The sequence below is a fragment of the Marmota monax genome, unplaced genomic scaffold (genome assembly GCF_021218885.2).
Source record: "Marmota monax isolate L192 unplaced genomic scaffold, Marmota_monax_Labrador192_F-V1.1 WCK01_AAM20220418_F8-fsc00024, whole genome shotgun sequence".
In the NCBI taxonomy this organism is placed as follows: domain Eukaryota; kingdom Metazoa; phylum Chordata; class Mammalia; order Rodentia; family Sciuridae; genus Marmota; species Marmota monax.
Genome location: NW_026695224.1, coordinates 32799443 through 32819006, shown reverse-complemented (window position 1 = coordinate 32819006; position 19564 = coordinate 32799443). Strand labels below are relative to the sequence as shown.

At 45.1% G+C, this 19564-nt stretch overlaps 1 protein-coding gene across 3 annotated transcripts in view; it reads left to right on the top strand.

Moving 5' to 3' along the window:
• Mbtps1 (membrane bound transcription factor peptidase, site 1) overlaps nt 1–19564 on the top strand; it is a 53873-nt gene that overhangs the window by 6955 nt on the left and 27354 nt on the right. For 2 of the 3 annotated variants that reach the window (XM_058576046.1, XM_046434304.1), the window contains exons 2-10: nt 3719–4203; nt 5077–5334; nt 8421–8624; nt 10585–10695; nt 11122–11231; nt 12655–12771; nt 13590–13657; nt 17111–17213; nt 18913–19064. In XM_058576046.1, the coding sequence (XP_058432029.1) occupies nt 4035–4203; nt 5077–5334; nt 8421–8624; nt 10585–10695; nt 11122–11231; nt 12655–12771; nt 13590–13657; nt 17111–17213; nt 18913–19064 (1292 nt within the window). In that variant the 5' untranslated portion in view covers nt 3719–4034. The remainder of the gene's footprint in view (nt 1–3718; nt 4204–5076; nt 5335–8420; nt 8625–10584; nt 10696–11121; nt 11232–12654; nt 12772–13589; nt 13658–17110; nt 17214–18912; nt 19065–19564) is intronic. The other variant, XM_046434305.1, reaches the window with a different exon arrangement.

Sequence of the window (19564 nt, the reverse complement as noted above, 5' to 3'; positions counted from 1 at the left end):
CTGGAAGGGGTCAGTGACCTTTTAATCACCAAACCGGTGTTCTCGGTGTTCTCTTTCACGGCCCTCCTTCGTTGTGGAAGAGTCTGATTTGGTTTTCCTTTTGACCTCCCTTGTCTGTCTTTTCACTCACCCAGAGAAAATGCCCTGAATTGCCAGAATTCTGACCTCAGGGTTGTGCTCACCCTGGATACTGTTCCCAAATTGAGCACGTTCACCACCAGCCACTGCGGGCGCTCCCCAAGCCAGCTCCTGCAGCCTTCTCCCTTCCTCTTAGGGGTGTGCTCTGTTGGTCCAGGTGGACAGGAGGCCTCAGCCTCTCACTCCTGGCCCCTGTCAGCACAGGCTTCCTATTGCTCACTGGGTCCATGCCACATCCCCTTCCTGGAGTATGTCTGTATAGTGCCCTCGGGTGCCCCTGCCTTCTCTTCCATCAGAGCACGGGCTGTGTCTCCTCTGCTCACAGACACCTGTGCTTCCCTCCCTTCAGAGTCAAAGCTGGACACCTCTCTGACTCACGAGCCTCCCTGACCTGTCTCCCCACTTCTCTCCTGTCCCACCTTCCATTTTGAGAAGCCCTCCTCTGTAGGGCTCTGACCTGCTGGCTTCTGGGCTGCTCCTCACACACCCCAAGCCCTCTTGGCCCAGGCTTCTGTACCTGCCTGGAAGAGTCTTTCACCAGTTTCCTGCTTCCTTCGGGTCTCTTCTCAGAGGCTGCTGTGTCGGCTGAAACTCAACCCTCTTGACTTGTCCTGTTCCCTCTTTTTTCCCTCCTTTCCCGATGCTGTCTTTATCACTAGCTTGGTGCTGCGGGTCGCCCTTGCTTCTTGTCTTCCTCCCCACATGGGAAGGTTAGCTCCCTGAGCTCAGATAGCTGCCCTGATTTGTTCATTTCTCTGTGGCTGGGATAGAGCAGCTCTGCTAGCTGCCCGGCAGTCTCACCCATGCTGTTTGATCTCTGCGGGCTTCCTTCCTGGTGGATGGAGGTGGCTGCGTCCAGTTGTTTGCTGGCTGTTCTGCTTATGCCAGGTACCTGCTCGAGCTCCTTTTCCTCTCCGGACATCTCCCTGCCTCCCCCTCACACTGGATGTCCTGCTAGTCCTGGGCGCCTCCTGTGTTCTATGCTCAGTGCTCCACTCCTCCCTCTGTGGTTCCGCGCTCCCAGCCTCTCCATCAGCTTCTGCAGGAGCTGGCTGCAGTGCCCTCACCAGTAGAGGCCCCTTCTCCACCCCAGCAGGGGCTCTCTGAGCTTCCCTGGACTCAGGGGTCACCTCTCTTTTGGCCTCTTTTCTCCTGCCTCTGTTCAGCTGTGTGTTTCTGGCTGGCCTCCCTCGCTGCCTCTCACCTGGAGGCTGTGTCCCTGCCTTCCCTTGCTCTGCAGTGTCTCGGCTTGGTATGGGCTCTATAAAGTCAAATGATTTGATGACTAATTGTTTAGACTGTCTTATTCTATTGCTGCCCTGGTGTCCCGATTTCCAAAAACCTGAAGAGTTTATTTTTTTAATCTGGGGGAGAACTGGTGACCTTATGGACTTTTCTAATTTAAAAACCTCCAAACCACCTCTCTCCTTTTCTCTTTAAAAATCAGGCTCCTGCCTGAGTCACGTGAGATCATCGGCCATCTTTCCTGACCACATGGGAGAGGTGCTCACCATCTTTACCTGGGAATGGATTATTTGGAACAGGTTTAATTAAAGTTGATTTGCTCAATTAGGCCAGATTCTTACTAGTGTTGTTCATTGATATTTGTTTTCTGTGGAGCCCAAATAAGTTTTAGATTCTTTAGCTTAAGGCAGAGAGATTTAAGATTTTTTTCTATAGTTTTCAAAACATTGAGTGTATGACCTGTTTAAATCTTTTAAATACATATTCATGGACTGTAGCATGAGAACCCATTTTTTAAAAAAATTATTTATTTTTTGTTTTAGTTGTAGTTGGACACAATACTTTTATTTATTATTTATGTGGGATCAAACCCAGGGCCTCACACGTGCTAGATGAGCACTCTACCACTGAGCCAAACCCAACCCTCTTTTTTTTTTTTTTTATAATATATAGTTTTTAGTTGTAGTTGGACACTGTACTGTTACTTTATTTATTTTTATGTGGTGCTGAGGATCGAATGCAGCATCTCACACTTGCTAAGTGAGAGCTCTACCACTGCGCCCCAGCCCTAGCATGAGAACTCCTATCACCAGTGACTAACTTTATCTTCTTTGACCAGTAGTTTTTAATTCCTCTTCACATGTTGCACGACACTGTGTTCTTTGACACCCATGTGGGGAAGTATCAAGCGCAGACTGAAGGTCGGGTGAAGGCATGCTGGGATGGCTGCAGGTGCCTTCTGCTCCTTTTCTAGTCCTTTGTCTGGCCTTGGTCTGTCTTCTCTCTGCCCTTGTGGTTGGCCTTCCCTCCGCACCTGCTGAGGTGGACCTGACTGTTGTAGGTTTCCAGTGTCTTGGAGGAGCCTGTCCTGCCAGCCTTTGTCTCTAGGCTCAGTTCTAGAGATGGGCTTGCTTCTCAGGGTCGTGAAGGTCCTACTTGTTAAATCGAAAATTTCTTTAGCCCCTTCACCCCCTTGGTAGTTTCCCAGTGTGGAAGTGCATGTGGGCAACTGCAGAAACCCCAAACTCCCTGTTGCTCCAAAGCATTGAAGCAGCAGCACCAGTCACTGGGGGGAAGGAGTCAGCAGCTGGCACTCCTCCCCGGAGGGGGCCTCCCTGTCCTGCTGTTCCTGCAGCAGCACAAGGCGGTCTTGTCTCCTTTGTCTCCCCTGCCCCTGGCTGCCTGGCCCTTGTCTTGGGTGTGATCCTGCAGCTGACTTTGCTGGTGGTGCTGCTGCGGCCTGTCTCTGCTCTTGCTGCTTGGCATTGTGAAGAACGTGTGTTTTCAGAGGTTATGTGTACGCAAGTAATTTAATTCTCAAATAACAGTTTTCTTTAGCAATAGTTTACCTCACTAACTGCCCTTTCATGTCATTTCCAGTAAAGAGGTAATCTGTTTTTACAACAGATTTACCAGGTTAAATTTCTTTTAAGTTTGAGACTTCTGGGAAAATAAATTAATGAGGATAAAACCTTTCTATGCTCTGTTCATAGAATTGGTAGGAAGTTTTTTGAAATCTGCATAGTTTCAATGTGTTATTTCTTTTAAAAGGTGTTATGAGTGACTTGTATAGAAATTAGTTTTCTCTTAGATATTTATTATACAGCAGATAATAAGGATGATTATACTAAGTTTTTACCTGAAAAATTGGTGAAACTTGGGGAAGTGCTGTTTGGGGAGGTGCCATGGGGATGGAGAATTGGGAATGATAGGAAAATGCACAATCTGAAACAGGAGCAAGGTGAAGGGTCAGAAGAGAGGATCAGGGTTCTTTCTTCTCTCTGGCTGCCAGGATGTTCACAGACAGTGTGCTTCATATTCCTTGTGTTATTTTGTTATCCTTAATTTCTTCTACTTTTTTCATTTATTTTATACCTTTTTTTAAATTTTTAAAACTGCCTTAGAATCCTCCCATGCACATACAAAAACAGTGAGGGATAAGGAAATAAAAGTGAAATGTATTACCATGGTAGCATGGTTAATACAACCTCACATTTACTTTGTAAGTGTTGCCTCTTTTTGACCCTTAGTATCTGAATTTTAAGTGTAACTACATCGCACCTGGCTGTGTCAGTGTGCTCCTAATATCTGTGTGTGCTGTTCTTTTGTCTCTCAGTTCTGCTTACTGTGATTACTTGGTTAATACCCTTGGACTTGGTTCTATGATGCAAATGGAGTGTAGGACTCAGTAGTCTCGGCTCTGAATGAGAGAAGCCTCACCTTCAAGATGGAGAAGAAGCGGAGAAAGAAATGAGAGCCTCTACGGGCAATGCCATGGAAGGCCATGGACTTAACTTTTATTTACGCTGGACAAGACTGTAAGATGTCTCATCAGTAATGCTGCAGTTTTTAGCAGAAACAAGAATTCACTTCTAATCAAGGAAGAAAGAAGTGCAACTTGAATTTATAAGATTTGATGACCATATTCACTTATGACCATGAAGCTCATAAACATCTGGCTGCTTCTGCTGGTGATTTTGCTCTGTGGGAAGAGACATCTGGGTGACAGACTGGAAAAGAAGTCTTTGGAAAAGGCCTCCTGCCCTGGCTGTTCCCACCTGACTGTGAAGGTGGAGTTCTCCTCGACAGTTGTGGAATATGGTAAGGACCTTGTCTTAGTGTCCTCTTGTTAGTATTAGCTTTTCCCGGAGGAGCACAGCCTGTCTGCTTTTCTGCAGTAAATTTCAAGTGGGAGGAGTGCACAGCACTTGGGCAGTGCCTTACTTAGTTTTGTTTCCCAGCATACTTAGCTTGTGTGAGCAAGGAAACGGGCATCTGAATGCTTACCCACAGCTTGGTTCCTGGTGGGGGTTTTTGGAAGTGTTGAATGTTTGTTCTAAAGTTCAGGTGACCAGATATGAATAGCTGAGCAAATAGTCTCATATAATCCACTCCGGAATTTTGTTTTGTTTCAGTAAATCTCTGGATTCCTTTTTCCTGTTTGAAAAGCTACATTTCTTTACCATATTTTCTTTTCTTTTTTTTCCCCCCTGCAGTACTACAGTACTAGGGATTGAACCCATGGGTGCTCTACCACTAAGCTACATCCCCAGGCCTCTTTAATTTTTAGTTTTGAGACAGGGTCTCGCTGAGTTGCTGAGGTTGACCTCAAACTTGCTGTCCTCCTGCCTAAGCCTCCTAGTAGCTGAGATTACAGGCATGGCTACCCTGTCCTGTCCTTTACTGTATTTTCAAACTTCTATAGATGCTTAGTTTTTTAAAAAGAATCCATAGGTATCTGGTTCTGAATGGTGTGTTATTGTGGTCAGGGGATTCACGTACATTGTTTTAACTCCAAACTCTGCACACTGCCATCCAAGGCATTTAAACCAGTCTTCTTGGTTTTTTTTTATTTTTTTTATTGTGGACTTTTAATATAACATCATTTTCTTTTGCTAGTTAAATTTCAGATTAGATACGATCTGTGTTTTATATACATAAGTTCTTATTTTTATTTTTGGTCATTGATTTCAGAACATATTGTGGCTTTCAATGGATACTTTACAGCCAAAGCTAGAAATTCGTTTATTTCAAGTGCTCTCAAGAGCAGTGAAGTAGACAACTGGAGAATTATACCTCGACACAATCCATCCAGTGACTACCCTAGTGACTTTGAGGTGATTCAGATAAAAGAGAAGCAGAAAGCGGGGCTGCTGACGCTCGAAGACCATCCACACATCAAACGGGTCACGCCGCAGCGCAGAGTCTTTCGCTCCCTGAAATACACTGAATGTGAGTACTGTGGCCTCAGTTCGAGGACTGCGAGTCTCTGCATCTAGTTCACCTGTGGTCTAGTTCACCTGTCGTGAACGTCCCTGGGGCAGGCCTTGTTTTAAATCAGGGCACTGTTGATGTGGTGGGGAGAGGGGCTCACTGCAGGGCTTCACAGGTTCGCCTGGAGCCTCTGCTTGCTGAAGGGAAGACCTGGTCCTGGCTTCTCCTCTTCACCTGCAGCTTGTGTTCTTTCTGGGGCAGGTTTTGTTTCCTAGCCTCCTGTGCTCCTTTGGTGTGGGCGGCAGCTGCAGGCCTGAGAGTGGAAGGGGTCTGGCCTCCCTTTTGACTCTAGGCTTAGGCTTTCCTCCTTCCTGGGTTGGGCTGGTGAAGTCAGTTCATCCGCATGTTGTAGATGACATATTTATTGCGTCATGTTTTCCAAAGCATATACATTACCAAAGAAAGGTTCCTGTTTATCAAAAACCAGGTGAGTACATTGCTAGTTCTGTTGTTTACTGTCATTTCTTTCATTGGAAGGAAAAAGGAAAAACATGTTCTTTCTGCTTCATCCATCATGTGCTAGACCTGAGAGTCTCCAGGCATCTTTGGAAAAGTTAACTAATTTGTGTGGTGTGAGGAGCCAGTTCTGGAGTCAGCTGTAAAATTCTGGGATTTGGCTCCTTTAGAGCCTTTTCTCTTAGGCCAGATGTTTTATATTATTTTTATCCTTAAAAAGCAATAGCACCCTGAAATGATCCAGGAAGAGAAGAGCAAGACAAGGCTGGTATAGTTAGCCAGAATATATACATTGTCAGGCCATTTTGCTTGACTTGGTTTTTATTTGATTTGATTCTCTTAGAAGGTTTTAGGAGACACGGAGAGGCCTAATTTTAGCATAAGAACCCTAGACTGTCCTGTTCGGTTTCCTGGCTGTACCTTTTCAACAGCATTTGCCACCTATTGCTTTCTGACATGGTGGTTCTTGTGAGTTGACTAAGACCTTGAACAGTGAGCTCCTTTTTACCTTTAACCCTGATCTTTGCTCATCATTAAATTGAAGGTACTGCCTACCTCTCCAGATGCTCATGAAAATAGAATGAAATAATGCTTGTGAAGAGAGCTTTACAGGGTGTTCAGGGTGCTGCAAGAGCATCCAGTGGTCATTATTTCTTGGCCCTTACTGGAAGAAGGTTTTGCTTTATTTTGGACTGAAGGCTGTCTCACCCTGGATCCAGTATCCCATGGGCTTTACGGCAAAGCTCGCCTCTTCTCCACAAGGCAGTATTAAAGATACTGTAAAGGTATCTTTCTGCTCTTTGAAGATATCCCTGGTGTCCTCTTTGGCAGTTTCCTCTCTTTAAGTCAATAATTCCTAGTCCCTTCAACAGTTGTGCATGTTACATGTCTCACCTCTCCTTGCCACATTTTATTTTTCTTTGAATGCAGTTTTTCTGAAATGTTCTTAAAAGGTGAAGGCCAGAACTGAGAATAATACTTCAGGTATAATCAGTATGTTCAAGGTGAAGCAGAAGCCCACTCCCTTCTTCTAAATATCGTTCCTAATGGGTCTTTCTAGATTTGTCCCTGCCTAACGTTGACTTAAGACCAGAGCCAACACATGAGGTCAGTTCAGCCAGTTTCAACTGGACTGGACAAACAGTTTCTTTGTGAATTGACATGAGTATATATTTTCCAGGTGCCTGTACCTTCATGGATGAGGCTTGGTAAGGGTGGAAGAAAAGTGGGAATGATTGGCTTTAGAAACAGAACTCTCTGTGGTAGGGTAGATTTATTCTTTTTAAAATTGGCTTGAAATAATTTGTTCTTCATTATAACAAGGACTTTGAAAGGCAAAAGAAAAACTCTTGCAGTTTTCATCCCCCTGCCCCCTCCCCTTTTTTTAAATAAAGGGATTTACAAATAATAAAATCCATTCTTTTTTAAATATTTATTTTAGTTGTAGATGGACACAATATCTTTATTTTTATGTGCTGCTGAGGATTGAATTCAGTGCTTCACACTTGTGAGGCAGGCGCTCTACCACTGAGCTACAGCCCCAGCCCTAAAATCCATTCTTTTTGGAGTACAGTTTAGCAAGTTTTGGCAAAAGTATACAGTTAGGTAGTTACCCACCATCAAAACTGAGTTACAGAATTGTTCCATCACCCTTAGAAATGCTCTTCTTCTCCCTCCTAGTAGTTCTGTTTTTTGAAAGGTAAGAATATTAAGAATATGGAGCCCTGCGGTGGCCACACCTGTGATCCCAGAGGCTCTGGAGGCTGAGGCAGGAGGATTGTGAGTTCAAGGCTAACCTCAGCAACTTAGCGAGGTTCTGAGCAACTTAATGAGACCCTGTCTCAAAATAAAATATAAGAAAGGGCTGAGGATGTAGCTCAGTGGTTAAGCACTCCTGGGTTCAATCCCTAGTACTTCCCCCCCCCCAAAAATATATATATATATATATATAAGTATGTGTGTGTATGGAGCAATATACAATTTTAAAAGATTCTATTGATGTTTGGCCACAGATATGTTCAGTGGGATAACATGGCTTTTTCCTGTCCCAGAAGTGCAGTACTGTATTAGTGGCCACTTTCTTCAGTACCCTCTCGGTTGTTTTCTGGTTCATTGAGAACAAGCTACTGATAAGTAATTGAGTTTCTCTTTAGTTTTATTGGCTTTATTTCTTTTCTTTTTTTTTTTTAATTTTTTTTTTTTTTTAGTTGTAGGTGGACACAGTATCTTTATTTATTTTTCTGTGGTGCTGAGGATCAAACCCAGTGCTTCACACATGTGAGGCTGGTGCTCTACCACTGAGCTACAGTCCCAGCCCTGGCTTTATTTCTTAAGTAGTTATTTGATCAGTTCTTTGCTTTACTTTGATTAGAAAATTCCATGTCAAGAACCATTTGGGAATAATATGAATAATAGGGCAACTAAATCATGCTGTATAATTATAATTCCACTGAGGAAGTCCTAATGAAAGGGAGAGAATCCCACTTTAAACAGGATTTCAAAGTTCTTGCTCTGTGCAGAATGGCAGCTTTGCCTGACATGGTGTTTTTAGTACTCTGGGTTCTAATTGTTCTCTTCCTTGACTCCAGCTGACCCGATCGTGCCCTGTAATGAAACCCGATGGAGCCAGAAGTGGCAATCGTCGCGTCCCCTCGGAAGAGCCAGCCTCTCCCTGGGCTCTGGCTTCTGGCATGCCACAGGGAGGCATTCAAGTCGACGGCTGCTGAGAGCCATTCCACGCCAGGTTGCCCAGACGCTGCAGGCGGACGTGCTGTGGCAGATGGGATACACAGGTGCGTGTAAAGGTGGCACCAGGGGCCACCCTCGGGAGTCCCTGGTGCCACAGCTCTGCCCTTTGCACTTTTGTCCTTGCTGTTTATCAAGCTGGGTGTGGTGACTACCCCTGTCCTTAACTCCTGTTATAGTGGGCATCCAAGTTAGAAGTCACAGGAGCTCATTGCTGTTTCTGAGATTAGAGGGGCAGATTATGGAGAGTTTCTTTCCTGTCAGCGTGAACGTGAACATGCACGGCCCTGCTCACAGCCAGGCTGGCTGACAGTCCAGGAAAGGGGTCTGACTTGGCAGAGAAAGAGTTCACGTTGAGAGGTAGTCCCTGGACATGAGTAGGTTCATGAAAATGGGTTTCTTGCTTGAGTTAGGAAGACTAAGTGACTGACTGTCCCCCTTTCTAATCACTTATTTCAGAACAGAAAATGTTAAGGATCATATTTTATGGGGAGGAAAAAAATCACAACTAGTAAAGTTTTTCTTTTCCTTATTGACTGATCACAGCAGAACTTTCCTGTTTTAACTAATGCGGAATTTTTCCCTTACTTAGATGTGAGCCATGTCTTGCTCCGGGATACCACAGTTGGTTTGGGTGTCCTCCCACTTGTCTCCCAGACTTGGGGGGCTGCCTCTCCTGTGACTTCTGCAGCTTCCACCTCTTCCTGTGTGCATGGTCTTTAGGCTTAACATTTGGGAGACTATAACCATTTCTTTCTTTATATTTTAGTTGTTGGTGGGAAAAATACCTTTATTTTATTTTTATCGAACCTAGTGCCTCATGTGTGCTAGGGGAGCTCTCTGTCACTGAGCCTCAGCCTCCTATTTTTTTTTCCCTTAGGTACCAGGGATTGAACCCAGGGCACTTGACTATTGGGCCACATCCCAGCCCTATGTTGTGTTTTTTGTAAACACAGGGTCTCACTGAGTTGCTTAGCACCTCACTTTTGCTGAGGCTGGCTTTAAACTCACAATTCTCCTGCCTCAGCCTCCCGAGCCTCTGGGATTACAGGCATGTGCCACTGTGCCAGGCTCTAAGACTAACCATTTCTTAAAATGATTGTCTCCCCCTCCCCCCAGTTTTATCTTTTTAGAGTGAGAACTCCCTCACAAAACAAATTCTATGATCGTCAGAAATCATTTTTTTTCCAAAACCAGGTGGTTTTCAGTTTTACGTGTATATTTTTTAAAAGTGTTAGTGATTTTAATGGTTGTCTTAGTGTATTGGTTGTGCAATGTAGTATTGATAGGTAAAGAGCTCAGCAGATAGACATCACCTTCATTACATTATTAAGTAATATAGGTGTTTTTTTTTTTTTTTAGATGTTTTCTAAGATTTGATGAAACAAGCCCATCTTGTGTTACATTAATGCAGATAGCTTTTGGCCAGTCTCTGAAATGGATTCATTATAGAAAAGTACCAGGAGCCAGCCCCCTCAGCTGTGATTAACCCTGTGTGGTGTTGCAGTCTGTTTCCACAGTGTGTTATTAGTGAGCAGTGTAGGGTGATTGCTGCCTCTCAGGCATGGAATATGGTTTTCCCTCCCTGATGGCCACGCCACGCTTCTCCAGTGGGAGGGTGCTCTGCGGGGCTCAGAGGAGGTGTGGGGATGGTACCTGAAATAAATTACCAGGAGAAAATCCATCAGCGGTCTCATCCTGCAGCCTGAGGCATCCTCAGATGGAGCAGTGGTTCTGTTCCTGAGTGCTGGTGATTGTTGAGGAGTCCGGGCGATTCCATGCCCAAATCTTGTTTCTTAGCAAGTGATGGCAGTTCTCCACCCCTCTTTCCTTAGTCTTGGTTTAGCCAGTAGCCCTGGAGCATCGACCCAACCTGTGGCACTCGGGCTCTGGCCTCCTGTGACATTGCTTTTCCTGTGGCTTCTGGAGAAGAATGTATTTTGTAGACACAAATCCAAAAAGATGACTTCTCCAAATACGGTTGTGTATTTTTCTTTTTGGAATAAGGTGCTAATGTCAGAGTTGCTGTTTTTGACACTGGGCTGAGTGAGAAGCATCCCCACTTCAAGAATGTGAGGGAGAGAACCAACTGGACCAACGAGCGCACCCTGGATGACGGTAGGGCCTGGCCTGGGGGCGTGGCCACCTGTGGGCTTGGGGCTGCGCCCTGGCCCTCTGTTGATTAGTGTGATTTTTCATGTCCTAACCACTCCACAGTCCATGATAACAGTTGTTCAAGTTGTTATTGTACCTTTGTCATGACAGGAGCTACTCTGAAGATCTCAGAGGGTGTGGGACAACAGAAGCTGGGGAGAGGAGGGAGTAGTGCCTGGGAGGAGCAGCTCCTGACCAAGGAGACAGTGTGGACAGCCCCAGTGGCACTGGTGTGGTGGGCAGGCAGGTTTGGGTGGAGGGCAGTGGAGTGTAGAAAGCTCGCCGTGAGGCCTCTTGGAGGCCTGTGTGGAGTGGACGGTTTCGAATGCTGTGCTGGGGCGTGCGTTTCCAGCTGTGTCTCACGGGGCTTCCTTTCCCTTGTGTTCACAGGGTTGGGCCACGGCACATTTGTGGCAGGTGTGATCGCCAGTATGAGGGAATGCCAAGGCTTTGCTCCAGATGCAGAGCTTCATATTTTCAGGGTCTTTACCAACAATCAGGTAAGTGTTCAAGGACTCTTGACATGTCTAAGGAGTCAATATTGAAATGTAAAGTACGGCAATAGAGCTGGGGGTGGCTCAGTGAAAGAATGCTTGCCTAGCGTGTGTGAGGCCCTCGGGTCCACCCTCAGCACCACAGACAGACAGAACTGCAGAACACACACACCTGCTTTACAGCAGTGCATGCCAGCGATGCTGAGGCACGTGTGACAGTCTCACTGTTGATCCTTCTGCCTTTGTCCCATCACCCCCTTCACCACCTCCCTGGAACGCGAAGACCTTGTCCCCTAGGCCACCTGTCCAGTAGTTCCTTGGTTTCCCATTTCCTCTTCGCCCTCAGGTTTGTCTGAGGCCTCTGTGCCATCTGATAGAGTAAGTCCTTCCTGTATGTTTTCCTCCCTGACTGGGCTCCTACCCCTGGAGGGTGGGGACTGTGTTTCTGACCCCTGTATGCAGGCACCTCCCATTATGTCTGGTAATGTGAATGTGCAAGCTTTGTTCCCTGACTCTATTTATAGAAACTATATATAAAAAAACTATTTATAGAAAACTATTTATAGAAAACTATTTATAGAAACTATTTATAGAAAAGAGGGAGGCTGCTGGTGTTTACCTTAAAATTTTAATTCTTGTAGAGTTAATACATCCCTCAAAAATACTAAAAGGCAACATAGTGATGATCCCTGGACCCCATCCAGAGTGTTCTTAGCTCACTTTGCACATCTTCCATATGGTGGTGGTCTTCATTTCTTGTACCTCCTTTTAGGATTTCATATATATATATATATATATATATATATATATATATATATGTATGTATGTATGTATGTAAATATGTAGCCTTACTTTTAAAAACTTGTTAAAAGCAATTCCTAATCATTTTACTATTTTTCTTCCCACTGTAAACTAAATTTTGTATTTTTAAAAAACAGTAAATGGTGATTCAGAAAGTCATTTGTTTTGTGTGAGAAAGTAGGAGGAACTGAACATCAGAGACATACTACTGTGAAATACCTGTTAGTGCTGCCATTTGTCCTTTTGTCTACTTAGGACTGAAGAATAGTAGATCAGTACACTGAACCATTCATAAATGCTGAAGTACCATAGAATACATCCTTTTGTAAGCAGGCAGTTAGAAGCTTGGGGCCTTATCTAGCAAGATGTGCCACAGATAAGGAGTTGACCATGGCACCTACAGAGAGGCCACCTGCCCAACACAGCCTTTCTCCCCGGGCCCATCCCTGCGAACTTAGAATGTCTGGGTATATTTGTACTTGGTATATTTCTGATTTTAAGTTACTTAAAAGATATTAAGAAAAATACTTCATGCTTTAAAGAGGCTATATTTACCTTTAGGAAGAAACTGTCCTAGAACTTTGAGGCTTTTACGGAAACACTAAGGGGGCTGTTTCACTATAACTAGGTATCTTACACATCTTGGTTTCTGGACGCCTTCAACTATGCCATATTAAAGAAGATCGATGTGCTGAACCTTAGCATCGGGGGCCCTGACTTCATGGATCACCCCTTTGTTGACAAGGTTGGTTGAGTCAGTGCACAAGGACATGAGTTTGGATGATAGCTCCTGCATGTTTGTGTCTCTAGCTATATCATGTCTAGTGTGCTAGTGGCTTTTCATCCAGGTGGGACAGCTTTGTGAGAACAGATGGCCAATGACATGTACTTTGATGTACTAGAGTGCCATAAACCCATTGAGGGAGAGACTTCAGAAGTAGGTATTTGTAAGGGGAACTTGTTGGTTCTTGTGATCTAAACCTACACTCTGAGTTTTCCTGCAAATGGCCAGCAAGCCAGTGTCTGCTCTGGGCAGTGCACAGACCTAATGTTCTGGGCGCTGTCCTCCCTTAGACTCACTGGTCCCAGATGTACTGGCCTCTGGAATGGCCAGTGCTGCATTGGAGGAGGCTTCCTTCTTTTTTAGGACTGTTTATAGGGTTTGGGGGGGGACAGTTGCATATTAGTTGTTTAAAGTGCTGTGTTTCGGGGCTAAGGTTGTGGCTCAGTGGTAGAGTGTTCACCTGGCATACATGAGGCACTGGGTTCGATCCCCAGCACCACATATAAAAAATTTTAAAAATAAAAAGGTATTGTGTCCACCTACAACTAAAAAGTAAATGTTTTTTTTTTTTTTTTTAATATTTATTTTTTGTTTATCGGCGGACACAACATCTTTGTTTGTATGTGGTGCTGAGGATCGAACCTGGGCCGCACGCATGCCAGGCGAGCGCGCTACCGCTTGAGCCACATCCCCAGCCCGAAAAATAAATGTTTTTAAAAAATAGCATAAAGTGCTGGGTTTCATTTGTTTCATTAAGTGAATACTTGCTCACCTCTTAGGTGTGGGAATTGACAGCTAATAATGTGATCATGGTGTCTGCCATCGGCAATGATGGGCCCCTTTATGGGTAAGTAGTCTCCACAAGGGTGATGTTGACAAGGTTGGTTGAATCAGTGGGTGTTGAGTCAGTGGGCTGGGTGTTTTTCCTGAAATAACTAAAAATTGTCAGTAGATTTGTGTATCTGTGTATACTTATTTTTATCTCTCCAAAACTTTGTATTATGAATGTTTTACTGAAAAAAAGAAAAAAAACCCAGAATATATAATGAACCCCCACATTCTCACCAGTTACTGCAGCTGTCAGTCGTCTTGTTTGATTTTTTTTAAACTTTGCTGTAAATAAAAACCCTAAGTTTTTATTCTGTTCTTCTTTTCTTTCTTCCTTCTAAATACCAAGTAAGAAAGAGAATTCATAGTTGCTGGGCGTTTATTGACACCCACTGTGTACAAAATCCAGGGACCAAGAAGGAAGTAGACAGGTGCCTGCCTTTCCAGGAAAAGTCAGGTGCGAACATTGCTCGAGGGAGAAGTCCAGGGCTAGGTGGGGACAGACAGCTTGGGAATTGAGGAAAGGGTCATTTGGTTGGGAGAAGAGCAATGGACAAAATGCTTGTTAGGCATTCAAGAAGCATGAGGTGCTAGATTTTCACTGAAACATCCCCAGCAGGTTCTTGTCTGATTCAGATTCTCAATTTTCTTCCTACCTGTGGCTCTGATTTTTATTCTGCAGATTAAAGTATATAAATAGTTTCTTGTACTGTAAAGCTACTGCAGACAAACACTTGTCACCCTCCTCTATTGAGGTCCCAGGATGGGTGCAGTTTGGTATTACGGCAAAGGATTTGAGGTAGCCACAGAGATAAGAGAAAAATCACAGAGAGGAACAGAAAAATAGCTGTACCATGTGCCGCGGCACAGTGGAGGGTAGACTTAATGTTTGCGCCCACCCCTGTGTGCACGTGCTTCTGCTGTGACACACTGCATCTGGCTGGCCACATCCTCAGAGTTCCTGCTGAGGGACAGCAGGTGGCCTGGAGAGCCAGTGCCAGGGATGATATGAGGCTGCTCGGGGTGAAGCTGAAGTTTGTGTGGGTCAGAGACATGAATGTGGGAAGTCATAGGGTTTCAGCTTAGTTCAGCAAGTGACCCTGTCCCCTTGTAAGAGGTCCTAGGTCTGGATTTTCTGTGGCATCACTAATGCATATTGTGATTAATAAATATAAGTGAAATTACAAGTGACATTAATAAATATAAGTCACAGTTACAGGTACAGTGACATACCCTCACTGTCTCACTGTACCTCTAACGGTGACCGACACTGTTGAGGCATGTCAGATGCTGAGTTGTCTTTCTTCCCTTTCATATGGTTCTCTGGTTGCCACTTCTCTTATTCCCGATGTCTCCACTAAATGGTTCAGAGATAGCCGGTTGTCAATTTTCTGTCCTCTCTTCCTGCCACTATCTCCTCCCACCCAGCAGCAGATAGGAGTGGAGCCAGACAGGCGCAACCTGCCTTGTGAGAGCTGAGGACCTTCCCTTCTCTGGCCTCAGCACCTTGCCTGTTGTGGGGGTGCAGTACTGCTTGCACGGTGGTTGTGGGATGAAGCTGGACTACAGTGTTCCAAGTGGCTGTTGATGGTCTACTTCTACTGTCCAAACAGTTTTCTTTTTTTGTTCGCCTACCTTGTGGAGAAGCTGCCTGTTTGCTCTCTTGGTTTCATGCCATGGAGCAGCCAGGAATGCAGCCTCCTCTATTCCACCACTTTCTGTTGTATGTCTGCCAGTTTTCTATTCAGAATCCACAGTGGCTCATTGTTACCTAATAGATCAAGTGAACATTTTACTTCTGCTATTCAAGATCCTCTAGAGTCTAGCAGGAATTTGCAAATTTTTCCTGCCTTCGGTGGGCAATTGCACTCCAGAGCTTCTAAGCAGAGAGTTGTGATTTTGAGTATAGTAGAGAAGACAGACCTCAAGAGGAAGACCTTTGAGGGTCTCCAAATCATTTGTGTGGACACAGTGCCACCTACAGACTTGGCGTATCTGTATATCTGTACTGTCTTTTGCAGTGATAGCAAATGGCATGTGATTGGTCCCTGCAGCCAGCTGGTTGTGGTTACAGTTGACCGCCTGGACATTAGAGGACTGCTCCCAGCACTGGTCAAGACAGAAGCATGTACCTGTCAGTACCTTTTGAAATGAGGCGTGCATTCGAGAGCCCCTCTTGCTGGAATCTCTTGAGTCCTGTACCCACAACCCTTCTTTGAGCCTCTGAGGCTGTGGTACCCCTTTTTAGTATCAACAGTGATTTCTTTATTTGTCACCCTGTTTTTTCTTGACGCCTTCCCTTATTTCTTAAGGATTAAAAGCACAGCGAGTATTAGAATGATTGACAAGTCGAGGAAGGATGGGAAGGAAGGTGGCATTCTTTCATCAACTTCAGTGGGAGGATTGTTGGTGACCTGTGTACTAGCCTCTATTCTTGAACTCATGGAAATTCGCAAACCATTTTGGTTCTTCTGATTAACTACCTGGTAGCATATTGGTAGCCAGTGAGCTGAGAAGGTAGAGTCAGAGTTTGTTGGATGTGATTTGAAGTCATTGCTTAAAAGCATACACTTCTAGAATCTTGCTGTTAATGTCTTTTTAAAAAAACCTTTATTTATTTTTATGTGGTGCTAAGGATTGAACCCAATGCCTCACGTGGGCTTGGCAAGCACTCTATCACTGAGTTACAACCTCGGCCCTAATAATGTCTCTTAAGCTTCTTGAAATCAGTTGTAATTATTGAGTTGTCAGAGTTTGGTAGTGAAGCTATGATATAAAAAGGTTAGAAATACAATTTTATAACTGATTGTTATATGCTTTCAAATCAGCTGCATCTTGACTTCAAATGTTTTATTATTGTTCATTTTGTGGTAGCTTCTTTGCAGGTATAGTGCACTTGAGGTACTGAAGAGAATGACGTGGGCTTTCCTCTATATTCTTTCTCCTGTGGAGGCCAAGGTTGCAGAGAAATGGTGGTCTCCACATTCTCTGTGAGGGTACAGATACTTGCAAAAGGTCCATTGAAAGCTTTCGCTTCTAACTGGTGATGCATATGTGCTGATCTGGTGGCTTCCCAGATAACATCTCATCTAGTCGAGGAGGCAGGATGCCTCTGAATGGAACGATTCAAGTAACAAGAGAACACTTAACCGGTGGTGAATTGTGACATGTCAACTCCTGGGAAGTTCAGGAGAAGTGAGGGAGTGAGTTTGGAGCTGGGCCCACCTACGGGTGGAAAGGTGACAGGACAGAGAGGGCAGAAATGTTTTACCACAACACACAGGTGGCAGAAAACATGACATTTCCCAGGACACAGGGTGGCTATGAGGAGCAGTGGTATGTTGAAGCTACACATTTTTGTCACAGAAGAACCTAATAGAATCTTAAATTTTTCTGAAAGCATTTGCCCTTATTTGAATTGTTCATTTAAAAGTATTTCTCTCCCCCCGTTTTTATGTGTGTCTCAATTTAGCACTCTGAATAACCCTGCTGATCAGATGGATGTGATTGGAGTGGGTGGCATTGACTTTGAAGATAACATCGCCCGCTTTTCTTCCAGGGGAATGACCACCTGGGTATGCTTTTCTATTAGTCTAATGTGGCCCAAGGAGCCTTTGGTCTGAATGCTTTGTGGGTGCACAGGTAGAGAGCAGCTTGTGAGGCAGATCTTCAGATCCGCAAATCCAGCAGCCAGGGCTGTTGGGGTGGGCGCTTCATGAGGACAAGAGACCTGGCCCCTCTGGCGCCTACCACCTCAGTTTGACAAGTCCTGAGCTGCTGCAAAGTCCAGGGACGGTTTCCGAGTGGTATTCCCCAGTTCCTCTTCTTTTTAACTTACTTTCAAGTAGCTCACTTTTAGGTGAGTTGGATTCATGCCTGCTTATTCTGACTAGTAGGAAGGAAAGCAGTTCTCCTTAGGATGAGGTGAGAAGATATTTTTTTTAGGCCTTAAGAAGTCGAAGCTAGTAGCAGCTTAATAGCAACTTTGCTAATAAAATAATTATGAAATAGTTATGTTTGTATACAAAACCAAAGTGGCTCCAGCAGGTTAATAGCTCAGCTGTGTGGGGTTTGACTCTGCAGCTGACCGAGCCTCCTTCACCTGGAGTGGCACTCGGGCTTTAGCCTTGCAGTGCCTGGGCAGCATCTCCCCCTAATGTTCTTTGGGGACAGGCCACCTCTTGGTGTCCTCACTTGACATGTGCTGTGCTGGAGGTCTCAGATGAGGCCCTGGGGGGACTCACCACTTGCTGGGAACGCTTGTCCCCACCAGCAGCTCCATGTAGGACAGCCCTCCACTTGAGCCTTCATGCCTGGACAGTGCCAACACACTGGTGCCCCTTTCTTCTGGTGCCCCGCCACAGGCACTTGATGCCTCCCCCTCGAGTGGCCCATTGACTTGGCACTGCCCTCTGGTGGATCCCACTTTGAAGGTCAGATGGTGCTGTGCTGTGTGCGTCCTCATCTGTGTGTCTTGGTATGTCCTGTGTGTGGTCAGAGGCCAGCAACAGTCACCTGCCGGCCTCAGCCCAACCCTGTTTTCCCTGAGCTGTGATGTGCTATTACAGCCTTGGCCTTTGCAAGAGGCTTGCTTTTCATTGGCCTTTGAGAAATATTCCTGAGTTCTCTCTGAGCTATGGCAGTTGACGTCACCCAGTGCCCCTTGCCAGTGGACTGCTCCTTACAGTGGACTGCAGGCAGGTTTCCATTTCAGAGTACAGACTCGCCAACAGAGTGCACAGTCCTGTTGTGCTCCGACTTTGCCCCAATTTTCATGAAGCTTAAGAGTACTTCCTTAAACTCTTATTTAGGTCAGTCACCCAGTATCTCGATCATCCTAAATGCGTTCTTATTCCCTTTGGAAACATCTAGTCGTAACTCTACTTTTTTCCTTCTGCAAAAGTGTTTTTTTTTTTCCCCTAACTTTTAATTTTAATTTTGTCATTCTAACAACTTTCTAATTTTTAATTTATCTAGAGATAAAGCAATTTCCAGTTTCTAGTTTTAGCAATAAATCAGTGCCTAGCTTCTGGTCCTGCATCTTATCAAAACTAAAGTTTTTATTTTTTTAAATTATTTTAGCCTTGATGTCTTACTGGTTGTTGAAAAACATACTAACAAATACTTTATTTTCTACATTACCACCCCAAGCCAGTACCTCCCTCAGGTGGCACTGTTGAGTCCCCGTTTTCTGTTCTGATTTTACTTGCCATCGCCCTACTCGCCTGAATGCCAGCTTGGGTGGTGCAGAAACCGAGCTCCTCTTGTTTGTAGGAACTGCCAGGAGGCTACGGTCGTGTGAAACCTGACGTTGTCACCTATGGTGCTGGAGTGCGGGGTTCCGGTGTGAAAGGGGGGTGCCGGGCCCTCTCAGGGACCAGCGTGGCCTCTCCAGTGGTGGCAGGTGCTGTCACCTTATTAGTGAGGTGAGTATTGGAGAGCATAGGCAAGAGCGTCTTCCTCGGGATTGGTACACAGGTGGCATAGTAGATGCGAGGCTTGTGCCTGACTGGGTCTGAGGTCTCCGTTCCTTCCTCTCTGTACGGGAGATGGTTGCCTCCTATCAGGACTGGGTGATGTCTGTGCCCGTGCAGTGTAAGCTGGGGGAAGGTGCTGGGCACCCCACAGGGTGAGTGGCTCTTCCCTCTAATGAGCATGATTTTAATGCTTTTGTGCCCCCCCCAGGCAGGGAATCAAATCAGCTCCTTTCCTGCTTGCCTCTGCGTCCTAGGGGATGTGCCTTCAAAGAGTTAAATACATCTTACCATGTGTCTTTAAGGCATTCAGAATGATATGATGGGACACATACAGAGGTAAAGAGTTTCTCTAGGGAGGCATTTTCCCACATCCATCTTGTATAGTACTTTGTGTGTGTGAATTCCCTTTTAACATGCTCTTAGCGAGTCGTTGTCGGCCAGCCAGGGGC